Raw genomic sequence first — 14,107 nt, forward strand, 5'->3', positions numbered from 1 at the left:
TATTATATTTATTATATCATATTATATTAACAATATTTTGAATTTGAAGAGAAGATTGTCAATCATCCAGGTCATCAGAGAATATTGTGTATAATTTAAACTGCAGCATGATGTGCAAATCATGATATTTATTCTGAACTCTGGATATACTGCTATTGTTTTGTTTTACTAATTAATATCCAATCATATTAATCCATGCAGATTTTCTGAGCATTACCTTGTGACTGAAACCACGTCTCTAATGAATGGATTCTCTTCTTCATTTCTTCACATTTCTGCAGTTTTTCCATCTGTGCATCCCACAATGTCTCTGTGGAGAAACAAACACCACTATTGTCCTCAACCATCTGCTTCAGTTCCTCTATCAACATGGACACTTGTGTGTTTGGGCCAATGAGATGATGCCGTCCTCCAAACCCCTCAACGACAGACTGTGGTTCTTCATTTAGTTCTGCTGTCTGATGCTCTGGATTCTGGTATTTGAGGATCATGATGTGTTTGTTGATTCTTGAGCTGAATATCTTCTGGATTTTGTCAATTTCTGCTTTGTCTTCATTATTAAGTGGACCATCAGGAATAATGAGGATGAAAACATGAACTCCAGGATCAGAGAGAGACACACAGCGGAGAGTCTGACGCATCACTTCCTCCTCTGAGAGCTGAGAGTTGATCAGAGCTGGAAGCTCCACCAGAGAGATCAGACGTCCATGAAGCTGCACGTCTCTCCTCACACACTCTGAGCTGAGCTCTGGTCCTCTCTCGCTCTGGTTCAGGATCAGGTTTGATATGAAGGATTTTAATCTTCTGTCACTCCCACACAGAGCCAGATTCAGCTTCACACCCTCAGGAACTGTCAATGGAACAAACTAGTTTAACAATGTGGTTTTAAATTAAAAGAAATTCATGCATTCACAACATGTCGGAATAACTGCAACCTGGCTACAAAAAGCATTTGCAAACTATGATAATTCCCATAAACCAGAAGCAGTTTCTTTGAACGGGCTGATTCAGATTCCCCCCTAGGAAGCCCCGCCCACAGTCGGTGATGAGCTGCCCTATTAGCATAGACACGGCCCTGAGAAGCACAGAGTCCTCCGTTTCTGTATCCTTACTGTAGCAGCTGGAGTTTAAAAATGTTTGCGCCAAATAGGCATACATTTTGTGTTTTGGGATGTATAAAAATGTAGTCCCGCCATTTGAGTCACTGAGGACATCGTGGTTTAATTTCATTTTTAAAGGAAATGTCCCAAAGAAAGTAGTTAAAGTTCTGTACGTTTGCGTCAACGTGTTTGGGACAGGGCCTACGTATGGATCTATGGCCCTGTCCCTAATGGCACACTTCATGTGCACTTTCGGTCTTGTGGACTTACAATGGCCGCTGTGTGCGCATGTCCGTTAAGTCCACGAGACCGCAGGGTGTCCCATTTGTCATTTCAGGTCTCAGAAGGGTGCTCGCGAGCGCCCCCTTTGAGGTCAATATGCACCCTTGATGCGCACTTCTGCCGAGCCCGCACTGGTGCAGGTTACACAGCGGACTTCTTCCCGGCAGTCAAAGCGACATTATGTCGTGAAAGTGCAGACTCAGAGGAAGACCGTGAGGGTTTAGGGTGCCATTTGGGACAGGGCCTATGACTGGGTTCCTTAAATCTGGCCCTGAAGGGCCAATGCGCTGCCGAGTTTAGCTCCAAACCTGATCAAACTCACCCACCTGTGATTTTCTAATGATCCTGAAGACATTGATGAGCATGTTCAGGTGTGTTTGATTAGGGTTAGAGCTAAACTCTGCAGAAAAGTGGATCTCGTGGGCCAGATTTGAGGATCCCTGCTTTAAAGGAATAGTTCATCCAAAACATCTCCTGTCTTAGGCCTAATCCACACGTACACGGGTATTTTTATAACCAGAGTTTTTCCTCCTCCGTTTTAAAAAACGTGTCCACACAAGCGCGGTTTAAAAAAATCTCTGTCCACATGAAAACGTAAAACCATGCTATGATTGGCTGCCTGATTTCCACATGGGTCCCATCCACGGCACCGATGCACTGAGGGATGCCATGGGCTCAGTGAAAACCTTCTACAAGTTTACTTTGGACTCAGTGACAGGTAACTGTACACAGGGGCAGGGCCCAAGTGGACTGAAGCTTCACACACTTGCCTTACTATTTTGTATTACTGCATTCTGGCGCCTCTGTTCTGCAATACAATGAGATAACTGCGCATGTATCTTTATACATGATAAGCCCTGTTAGCAGAGTTAATAAAAGCTACGTCCGCCATTGCATAGACTCCACTCATGTAAACAAAAGCGTTAACGGCGCACAACCTGACGTCAAACAAAGGAGAGAGCGGCGCACACTTCGAATTAACAAGCCGAAATCTCGGGTTTCACCGTCTACACGACAACGCTGTAACCGGAGTTTCTAAAAATCTTCACCCTGGCCGGAGTTTTCCAAAAAGTCCAGTTTCAGTAACCGGATACTGCGTTTGCGTGTGGACGAACAGCCAAACCACGTAGAAAAAGCTGCGGTTTCGAAAATACCTGTGTTCGTGTGGAAAGGGCCTTAATGTCTTGGCCTCTCTCTCATTTGTTCATTTGCCCCACCTGTTCTCCCTCATTACCCTCCACATTTCCTTGCCAATTTATTTTCTGTCCTATAACAGATCTTTGTCTAAAGTTCTACATGTGTGATGTTCCCAGTGTGTTAAGCCTTGCCTAGCCTGTATATTTTTCCCTATGATGTAGTTTTGATTGTGTTTTGTTTGTTTGGCATTTAATAAAGTCCTCATCCCTCAACACAACATGACTCTACAGTGCTGAGTGAGCTGGGCTTCTGGCTATATGCAAACAAAGAAGATCTCGCAGATATCATGATTTGAACAAGCACAAGTAAAGATTTTCAGTTCATAAAAGCTTCATTTTTGATCTGTTCTTTACACTGAGCTACTTTATCCCAATCCCACCTCTGCATCCCAAAACAGGTCACATTCAACTGACCTCAACATAAAGGCTGTCAACTCGAAAAGAACCACCTGGTTGTTCGATTAAACATGTCAGTTTGTTTTCCACAGAGGAAAGAAAACATACCCAGGCTTGGAACAACATGAAATGGCAAGGAGAGCGGAATTATTAATTTTGGGTGAACAGTCTAACAACAGTGAGAGTCTGAAGACTGAATTCAGCTGCACACTGTCTATCTGTCCATGTCTGATACTCTATTCAAACATATTCCAGTTCTTTATGTACAAGCATTTTAGAAGCTTTGACCAAAACAAAACTGATCACTAAAAATAATAAATAATTGTTCCAGTGCAGTAGACACATAAAATGACTGTAACTATCACAGGACTGCAGTTCATGAGCCAGAGATGTTCACAAGTCTTTCATCTGGAGTCCGAGTCAAGTCTGGAGTCTTTATTCACGAGTCCGAGTCGAGTCTGGAGTCTTTATTCACGAGTCCGAGTCGAGTCTCAAGTCATTTTATGTCTTACAAAAAAAGATATATTCAAAAATCCTTTTTTTTTATTAGACAAAATATGTTTGTAATAAAAGTCCTAAGATGTAAGGGATACATCCAGCCTTAAGTTATAAATTATAATCCATTATAATGCAAAATAAAAAAAACTATTGTCCTGGCAACAAGACAAGTAGTCATTTTCAATACAGTCGCTAAGTGGACACTGTAAAGCTGCTTTGAAACAATCTACATTGTTAAAAGCGCTATATAAATAAAGTTGACTTGACTTGACTTGACACAAGATGGCGTCATTCACGTTTGTTAAACAGCGTTGTAACTGACGACAGACATTATCAGAAAATAATCAAACCGAACGTTTCCAGTTTCTAGTCAATAGAAAACTGTCCGCATGCTGATTGCGATACGTTAAAATGTGCGCTTTAAGCAATAAATGGATTAACATCTTTCTATCTCTCTCGTGTCTACATTAAGAGAGAGAAAAGCTGCGATAAGATTTATAAAAGTAAAACGTAGTGCTAGGTTTAAAGGTTAGATTTTCTTCATGTTTTAACAGGCTGGCGATCCAAAAGAGCCACTCGGCTACACCACAGTAAAACAGCGAGCTGTGTGAGTTAATGTCACTAACCTGTGTGGACGTGATGTCTAATAAAAGGACGTTCCTGCGTCTTGAATTGTTTTCCACATATTCTTTGCATCTAGCTGATCTGACACGGTAATAAATCCATATATGAGAACAAATGGCACGATGGATCTTGTCATGTTTCATGGGACTCTTATGAGGCACGCAATACACCAGTGGTTCTCAACCTTTTTTGGGCCAGCGCCCCCTATCCATTATCCAGGTCCCTTAACACCCCCCCCCCTTACGAGATGAGAAATACAAATCTGCCCTAGTGTTCAGTTATGATCAGCTTTTCGGCCGAGCTTGTTATACGGGAAGGCCGAAGCTGATCGTTTGGTTTTTCTTACATGACCTGCGGTGGGCTTGCGGCATTCTGAAAAGTTGAGTTTTCATCTCGCCGCGAGCTAGGCGCGCCTGGAAAAACACACCGCACGCGCGTTGCAGCGTTGCAACCACGTCGCTTCTGTTATGAGCGCGCTACGGAGCGCTGTGGAGTAGCACAGTTGCCTACCTCCACACAGTACCGTCGCAAGGGCTGTGCCAAGTGTGCGACCGCACAAGGCCTTGCACCTCACCAGGGCCTCGCACAAAGTAAAGTGACAGTTGACTTAATGTAAAAGCCAATAATGGTTCATGATAAAGCACATGTTTTAGTCTTTCAAAATACTAGTAATAGTTAAAAGACATACCTAAAATGTAGGCTATATTGAATTTGTGATGCAGTATTATTCTGTTTGTTAAAAATGTAACTTACAATATTTCTCTGTGCGTGAGACTGTGTGACTGATTCTTGCGCTTATGTCAGTCACATAACGTTCGTAGAGAGATTTATTCACAGTCCATTCGAATTCAGATTTCAGCTGCCTCTGAAATGGGTCAACCCATATATATTATCTAAGAAATTCAAGTAATGAGGCCTACGCTAGAAATCCACGCTCATTCAAGGATGTGCATATTGCACGGACAGGAAAAGCCCGGACCCCGAAAAGCAGTAGAACCCGTTAATAGACAGCCAAAAATAGCCTATATATATTACTGTTGTACAGTAGAATTTAGATAAGTCTCAATGTAATAATAATACTAATAATAATACAATATTATTAAAACTTAATTTAAGGAATAATCACGTTTTCTTCCATGTTTTAATTTGATCAATAAAGTTCAGTGCAGCATGTTGTTTGACAAAACAGTTTGTTTAATTTCTTATGATTAAAAGTTAAATTAAAGTAATATTGTATGTCTTATTTTAAAACAGAATTTGGTAAAAAAATAAAATAAAATAAAAATTTAATGGAATTGGATGGGGGAAAACGTATTTCATAGGGCCCTAAAGCTGTAATTGGTTTCATTATTTCAATTAATTAGACAAATAATAATAATAATTTAACCATTAAAATGGAGTTCAATAAAAACGGAATCCAGGAAAATTAAAACGGAATTAGGAAAAATAAATAAATAATGGATTTCACAGGGTTCTAATTATTAACCTTACTTTCGATAAAAAAAATAATTGAATCATGATTTTTCATGAACAAATGTTATAATTATAGGCCTAAATACCTTGGTATCAGCTTGTTCCCTTTCAGCCGGTCACGTTCGACGTACGTCGGAACTGACCAACGAATTGGGATCTATTTTCAGAGACCAATCTACTTCGAGTGTATAGAAATGAGCCAATAAACATTTGCATGCGGTTCACGCACCGCCCCGCAGCGCAGGTATAAAACACGGAAGTGAACAACGCATACCGCTTTCAACTTCGGAGCCGATGGTTTTGTTGCTTAACGCACAAGACTGTTTCTACGAGCAAGAGTTCAAGACAAGTCTGGAGAGTGCTCTTCCGGGTGTTGGCGTGACGGCGCGAGTCAGCGAGTGGCTGCAAAAGGACTTCCTGTTGGTTCGCTGGGCGTTTTCCTTTGAGTGCTCACCCGCGGGCTTGCACTATCGGACCGCGGGGAGCCGCGGCCATCTCCCTGAGTGCTTCAGCACTATAAAAGACCATTTTTCATTCCTAAAAGAGCAAAATACACGGTTTGACCCTGCGTCTTTTTCAAGCATTTAAAAGCGTCTGCTAAAAATGACTAAATGTAAGATGTCATTCAAACCGTGTGTTTCTGGATGCCGTCGCTTTCTGTCCCCAGTTGACGGTCATGATCGTTGTCTCACGTGTTTGGGCGTTAAGCACGCTGAGGCAGCGTTCGTGAATGACTCATGTTCCCACTGTGGGAACATGACCATCGCAGTGCTTAGGTCTAGGCTCGAATACCTCAGACGGGGTGGAGTCCCATTGCGCATCCCCCGATCTAGTGGTCCTCCCGCTGCAAAGCAGAGGGCTGCTACTTTGGCTGATGCCTTTGGTGGAGATCTGAGGGTGACGGTCAGGGCTTCCCCGACGGGCCAAAAACCCCATGGGCCCCTCCCACCCTCCGCTGCGCCGGTGGAACTGCCGGAGGAGCGCGCTGGTTCTTCCCACGGGGGGCCGGCCGTTTCCTTTGGGGCTCCGGCTGAGGACATGATTTCGCTGGCTGCATCGAAGGATGAGCTAATGGGTTCTGGAGATGACGACCCGGCTGTGTTGCCCCCTTCGGGTGTGGTAGCGTTGTCCGAGCCGGATCCAGAGCTTACGGCTATGCTCTCCCGGGCCGCCGCGAGTGTCGGGCTCGAGTGGAACCCTCCACTGTGTCCCGAACCCTCGCGGTTGGATGATTGGTATCTCGGGGCGGCCCGTGCTGGTTCTCAGCGCCCCGCCCCAGTGCCATTCTTCCTGGAGGTGCATCAGGAGCTCACAAAGTCGTGGTCGGCGCCCTACAGCGCCCGCCATCGATCGACTGACTCCTCCATCCTCACTACCCTCGACGGTGGTGCGGCTAACGGCTATGTGGGGATACCTCCGGTCGAGCGCGCCGTGGTGATAAGCGCGCGCGATATTCGTCCCGGTGTGTACAGGCCTTTACGCCGCCTGCGGGAAAGCCGCATCATCGTTGCATGCCATGGCGCTCCTGCAGGTCTACCAGGCCAAAGCGCTCAAGGAGATGCACGAGGTTAGTGCCGACCCAGGGATCATGCAGGAACTGCGGACAGCGACGGACCTCGCTCTCTGGGCGACGAAAGTCGCTGCCCACTCCCTGGGTCGGGCGATGTCCACTATGGTGGTCCAGGAACGCCACCTGTGGCTGAACCTGGCTGATATGCGCGTAACCGACAAAGTGCGGTTCTTCGACGCCCCTGTCAGTCAGGCCGGCCTCTTCGGCGACATCATCGAGAGCTTAGCCCAACAGTTCTCAGTGGCCCAGAAGCAGACGGAGGCGATCAAGAACATCCTGCCCCGGCGGACCACTGCTGCCTTCACCCCTCCGCCGGGTCCAGCGCCTCCTCCTGCTCGTCGCCGAGGGCGTCCTCCTTCATCCGCCTCTGCCCCTGCTAAACCCAAGCAGCCTCCACCCGGGAAGCAGGGCACCGGACGCAAGGGGGCCGCCCAACCCGCTCAGGGCCCCGCTAAGTCTGCCGGTAAACGTAAGGGTAAGCGGCCCTGAGACGGGCAGCCCAGGGACGGATGGATCTGCTCGGAGGGAGATGGTGTCCGCACTCCCCCCCCCCGGAGGTGGACCGGGGGGCCAACAACATAACATATCTGCCACTAACTCCTCGGAGCTCAGTAGTACCCACATTGTCAATAAAAGAGCAGTTTCCTATGTCCCTGGGCCCCAAGATCGTTGTGCGCGACGCCCCTGGGCCTTGCCACTCCAGTCTTCCTCTCTTCTCGCTAGGGGGCAGTGTGAGGCTAGAGGACGCCCCCGGGCCTTCGACGGCGGTCCCACTGAAATTCTTTCAGAGGCTCCTGGGGCATATGGCATCTGCAGCCGCGGTAACGGCACTCGGATTGCTTCATATGAGACTGATTCAGCGCTGGCTACACGACAGAGTCCCGAGGTGGGCGTGGCAGAGCGGCCAGTATCAGGTCCTAGTTACCCCGTACTGTCGCCAAACCTTCAACCCTTGGTCCGACCCGACCCCTCGTTCTTACGGGCCGGAGTGCCCTTAAGACAGGTGTCCAGGCATGTTGTGGTATTCACAGATGCCTCAGCCACGGGTTGGGGGGCCACGTACAACGGGCATGCAGTCTCGGGTCTGTGGACAGAGCCCCAGCTGCATTGGCATATTAATTGCCTGGAGTTAATGGCAGTACGTCTTGCGCTAAGTCGCTTCAAGAAGCTGCTTCAGCACAAACACATACTGGTCCGCACGGACAGCACTGCGGCCGTTGCGTACATCAACCGTCAGGGTAGTCTGCGCTCCCGTCGCATGCTCCAACTCGCCCGCCACCTCCTCCTGTGGAGTCAGAAGCATCTGAGGTCGCTTCATGCCATTCACATCCCTGGTGCGCTGAACCAGACAGCCGACGAGCTCTCTCGTCAGTGTCCACTTCCGGGAGAGAGGCGACTCCACCCCCGGAGCGTCCAGCTGATATGGGACCTTTTCGGAGCCGCACAGGTAGACCTGTTTGCCACTCCGGACTCGTCCCATTGCCAGTGGTACTATTCCCTGAACGGGGGTACCCTCGGCACAGATGCACTGGCGCACAGCTGGCCCCGGGACCTACGCAAATATGCGTTTCCCCCAGTGAGCCTTCTAGCACAGACACTGTGCAAGGTCAGGGAGGACGAGGAGCAGGTCTTGCTAGTTGCGCCCTACTGGCCCAACCAGACCTGGTTTGCCGAACTTACTCCCCTCGCGACAGCCCCACCCTGGCCTATTCCCCTGAGGAAGGACCTTCTTTCTCAGGGAGGGGGCACTCTATGGCACCCGCGTCCAGACCTCTGGAAACTCCATGTCTGGTCCCTGGACAGGACGTGGAGGTTCTAGGTGGCCTACCACAGGCAGTGGTAGACACCATCACTTCGGCTAGAGCCCCCTCTACGAGGCGCCTCTATGCTCTGAAGTGGAACCTGTTCGTTGAATGGTGTTCTTCACGCCGCGAAGACCCCCGGAAGTTCAATTAATGTTGTGCTTTCTTTCCTACAAGATGGGTTGGAGCGACGGCTGTCTCCCTCCACCCTGAAAGTGTACGTCGCAGCAATAGCGGCGTATCACGATGTAGTTGAAGGTAAATCCTTAGGGAAGCACGACTTAAACGCAGGTTCCTCAGAGGTGCGAGGAGACTAAATCCTCCTCGTTCTATCTCGCTACCCTCTTGGGACTTAGCCCTGGTGCTCAGAGCACTTCAGGGCCCTCCTTTTGAGCCTTTGCAGTCCGTTGAGTTAAAAATCCTGTCTATGAAGACGGTCCTCCTGACTGCATTGGCCTCAATCAAGAGGGTGGGGGACCTGCATGCGCTTTCGGTCAACGAATCGTGCCTAGAATTCGGGCCCGGTAACTCTCACGTCATCCTGGATACGTGCCCAAGGTTCCTACCACTCCCTTTCGGGACCAGGTGGTGAACCTGAAAGCGCTGCCCTCGGAGGAGGCAGACCCAGCCCTGGCTTTGTTATGTCCCGTCCGCGCTCTTCGCGCTTACGTTGACCGGACACAAGGCTTTAGGACCTCAGAGCAGCTCTTCGTCTGTTACGGAGGCCAGCAGAAGGGAAAGGCTGTCTCCAAGCAGAGGTCAGCCCACTGGATAGTGGATGCTATCGTCTTAGCGTACCAATCGCAAGACGTGCCTTGCCCATTCGGGTTGCGAGCGCACTCCACAAGGAGTGTTGCCTCCTCCTGGGCGCTGGCTCAAGGCGCCTCGCTGACAGACATCTGTAGAGCTGCGGGCTGGGCGACACCTAACACGTTCGCTAGATTCTATAGCCTCCGTGTGGAGCCGGTTTCTTCCCGTGTACTCGCCTCCAACGGCCGGTAGACGCGAAGTGCCCGTTCCTGTGTCGGCTTGCTACGCCACTCCCGCCTATGGCCGGATACGTGCGTTATTTTTCTCCAGTTGTGTTCCCCAGAAATGGTGAACCCTGTCGAACTCCTCCGTCACCCCTTCAGTGTCAGACGTGGCGGCCGTCTGACGCCAGGCCTGCACCCGTATGCTTGTGGAACGTGTGTGTTAGGCTGGGTCCATATGTAGCGGTTCCCTCACGGTGACCCCATATGTGTATTCCACGGTACCTGCTACCCTACTCGGCTAGCCCCGTGTCTTTCCCTTGACAGAGCCCGTTCTGTCGTCTCTGGCGGTGTTCTTTCCCCCCTCGAACCAGGTTCGATCCACCCCAGAGACTGCCATATGTTGTTACTACCCAGATAGGTTAGTCCGTATGAGTATTTCTCCCTCCTCCTCCAGAGGTCGTGGCTCCGCAGCGTACCATCTCCCGAGACAGGCACGCTTTCCCAGCGTTATCCAATAGTCACGCTGAGTGGGTCTTGCAGAAACAGCAGTGTCTGACCTCCCTGCTTTAAGCCCTGACTGCTGCTTCAACTAGGAGCACCCAGTGAGCTTAAGCAGGGCGCTGGAAGGGCCAGCACCCTGGCGTTTTTGTAGGGATCCCAATTTGTCGGACAGTTCCGACGTACGTCGAACGTGACCGACTGAAAGGGAACGTCTCGGTTACGTATGTAACCCTCGTTCCCTGAAGGAGGGAACGGAGACGTACGTCCCGTCGCCAGGTGCTGTGCTTCAGCTGCAGGCCCTAGTCACATCTCGGCTCCTCAGTTGTAAAAGCGGTATGCGTTGTTCACTTCCGTGTTTTATACCCGCGCTGCGGGGCGGTGCGTGAACCGCATGCCAATTTTTATTTGCTCATTTCTATACACTCGAAGTAGATTGGTCTCTGAAAATAGATCCCAATTCGTCGGTCAGTTCCGACGTACGTCTCCGTTCCCTCCTTCAGGGAACGAGGGTTACATACGTAACCGAGACGTTTTCATCAATGGTAGGCCAATGGCCAATGGTTTCACCTAATTAATAGCCTACAATTAAAACTAATTTAGTTTGTCATGATTAATTTGTGTTCATAATCAGTAAAATAAAAACAAAAGCTTCTAACAAGAATAAACATACATGAACCATTAAATTATTATTGTAGTATTAATTATTTTTAACTATCTTGAAACTATCCAAGCAGCGTTTTGCGCTCAGATGTGTTTATTACCTAAATGTGATTACAGAGTGAAATTGTCATTTTCAATTGTTCATTATGCTCGTTCTCGTCAGAACGCCCAAGTATTAAAAAATGGTTGGGTTTTAACCTGGCTCGGGCTCATAATTACAGTTAATGTGTCAGGCCGGGCTAGGCCTCGGCTCAGGTAGGGTTGGGCTTAATTTTTTGAGCCCGATCTAAGCTCTACACCGGATTGAGGCTTGAGTCATTGCAAAAAAAACTATTCATAGCTTACATGTCGCATTAAACTGGCAGATTTTATAATGTTGTAGGCAATTATTTTGCAAGTAATTAGCCTACATGTTTAATCTTGTCTTGCCTGGATTTTTGTTGTAAACTCTTGAACGCCCCCCAGGAACACCTGAACGCCCCCCTTTCAGAAATCTTGCCCCCCGTTGTGCTCTGAACGCCCCCGTTGAGAAACACTACAATACACGGACAGCCGTAATGAAATTCTATGACAAGGGTCCAATCTACCACATCACGTGCATGTGAAGCAGATATTATAACATTCAAATAAATATATTTTTGTAAATTTTACGATAGATAAGGATTAAAGACTTGAGTTGTTTTTAAAATTTCAAGAGTCTTTTTTGTTGAGTCGAGTCAAGTCTGAAGTCTCATAAAATGCAACTCGAGTGCGACTTGAGTCCGAGTCACTAACTCGAGTGCCCATCTCTGTCATGAGCATATTCTTGAGGTAGGCCTATTATCCAGAAAAAAAGACTTTGACAAACCTCCTCCATCACTTCCAGTTTTTGTGCTCTCATTGAGTTTTCCATCCTTGTCTCTGTCGTCTCCTCGGACTGAACCTCCAGATCTGCTCAGATCTTCATCCTCATACCTGTCACAGATGAGGAATTCTTCATTCTCTTCCTTGAGTATCTCCTCTATCATTCTGAACATCTCAGAGTGCCATCCTGGGTTTCTTGAATCAAACCGAAGACGTCTTCCTCCACACTGACTTATTAAATTAAGAAAAACTTTATTTATCGTCGAAGAACACATATATCTGGATATGAATACCTCTTCATCAGTAGTCAGCAGTATAGTGTGTTTAATGGCCTTCTCACTGAAGAGGTTCAGCACAGTTTTCACTTTTCTCATGTCCTCATCACTGAAGTCCTTAGACTGCAGTACGAGTAAGATCACATGAGGTCCTGGAGCAGACACACACACACACTCTCTCACTGTCTCTGTGATCTGATGGAGAGACAGATGTGGCTGGAGCAGCTGAGGATAGCTGATGACTGTGATGTGTCTCTTCTCCACCACTCCACTGATTATATCACTGGTCTGCTCTAAATGAGATGAAGCTTCACTGTGAAACGGTGACGTTCCCATTATATTGTATCCCACTCCGCTGTTTTCTGATGCATTCTTCCCCAGCAGAACAATCCTCAGATCACTCACTGAAAAAGAGCACACACACACACACTAACGTTGTAAGTTAATTATCATTGAGCTATTGTGTTGTAGTACATAGTACCAAAATATAGTACTATGTTGTCAACTAGTGATATCATCAAAAGAACTTTTGAGGAATATGCAACATAATTTAGAAAATTGTTTTTGTCATATGTATTATAATAACTGACAGACACTATCAGCCGCTCTGTGCAGCTCGAACAGGAGCTCAGCTTCACGGCTAGACTATTAACTTAAAGCTTTTACTCTTAAACACGAAAGGCTTTAATAAAAAAGGAATATTTATTAAACAAGCCAGATCAAGAGCAGAAACTAAATTAAGTGCATAACTGAAAAATAAGGCATAGGCTCAAAACTAATACAAATAGTGGCCACAGCGCATCGCACATTACAAAAATTTGCATTCGACTTTTTTCCCATTTAAAAAAAAAAAAATGGTACGTATCGTATCTAAAAAATGTATCGACTAATAATCGACTAATCGACTGGGAGATTACAGCCCTAGAGATTTCAGAAGATTTGACCAAGAGCTGGATGAACTGTTCCCTTTCGTTCAGTCACTACGACGTAACGTTAGTGACTAACGAATGGGGGTTTCACTTAGAAGCCAATCATCTTCGAGAATTCAAAAACACCCAATGGCAGTGCCAATGCCATGGGCATGCGGAATTTGCATACGTAACTCCGCCCCACCGTGTGGGTATATAAGGAAGTACGTGGGCAATATCGCATTATGTTTCTGCTTTGGAGCCAAGAGCATCTCTTCACTCCTCTAAGCCTGAATTCTGAAGTCCTCTCTTCAGTCTTCGAGATGAGCGGTTCTCCAGGGTGTTGGTGTGACGGCGCGTTTCAGCGATCTCACATTGCCTGCCTGCTGATCTGTGCAGTGATCTGCAACAGCTGTGTGTGTTTTCCCTGGGCGCTTCGGCACTCTGCAGAGCTTTCCTCTAGGGCTGAACGATTTATTGCATTTGTGATAATATCGCGATATGATAAAACACGATTTCCTAACCGCAAAGGCTGCGATTACAGTCCAAGTCAAGTCTGGAGTCTTTATTCACGAGTCCGAGTCGAGTCTCAAGTGATTTTATTTCTTACAAAAAAAAGATATCATATTCAAAAACCTTTCTATTATCTGTTTTGTTTGTAATAAAAGTCCTAAGATGTAAGGGATACATCCAGCCTTACGTTATAAATTATAATCCATTATAATACAAAATAAAAAAACTATTGTCCTGGCAACAAGACAAGTAGTCATTTTCAATACAGTCGCTAAGTGGACACAAGATGGCGTCATTCACGTTTGTTAAACAGCGTTGTTACTGACGACAGACATTATCAGAAAATAATCAAACCGAACGTTTCTAGTTTCTAGTCAATAGAAAACTTTCCGCATGCTGATTGCGATACGTTAAAATGTGCGCTTTAAGCAATAAATGGATTAACATCTTTCTATCTCTCTCGTGTCTACATTAAGAGAGAGAAAAGCTGCG

At 47.0% G+C, this 14,107-nt stretch overlaps 1 protein-coding gene and 1 long non-coding RNA gene across 3 annotated transcripts in view; both read right to left on the reverse strand.

The window, feature by feature from the left end:
- LOC307121078 overlaps window positions 1-14,107 on the reverse strand; it is a 65,346-nt gene that overhangs the window by 16,724 nt on the left and 34,515 nt on the right. The window lies entirely within an intron of this gene.
- LOC307120570 (GTPase IMAP family member 8-like) overlaps window positions 1-14,107 on the reverse strand; it is a 32,923-nt gene that overhangs the window by 1,529 nt on the left and 17,287 nt on the right. Inside the window, exons 4-5 of one of the 2 annotated variants that reach the window (XM_079807671.1) lie at window positions 11,924-12,598; window positions 218-850 (exon numbers count right to left, since the gene is read on the reverse strand). In XM_079807671.1, the coding sequence (XP_079663797.1) occupies window positions 218-850; window positions 11,924-12,598 (1,308 nt within the window). The remainder of the gene's footprint in view (window positions 1-217; window positions 851-11,923; window positions 12,599-14,107) is intronic. The other variant, XM_079807672.1, reaches the window with a different exon arrangement.

This window comes from Gobio gobio (genome assembly GCF_949357685.1).
Source record: "Gobio gobio genome assembly, chromosome: 24".
Taxonomy (NCBI): Eukaryota; Metazoa; Chordata; class Actinopteri; order Cypriniformes; family Gobionidae; genus Gobio; species Gobio gobio.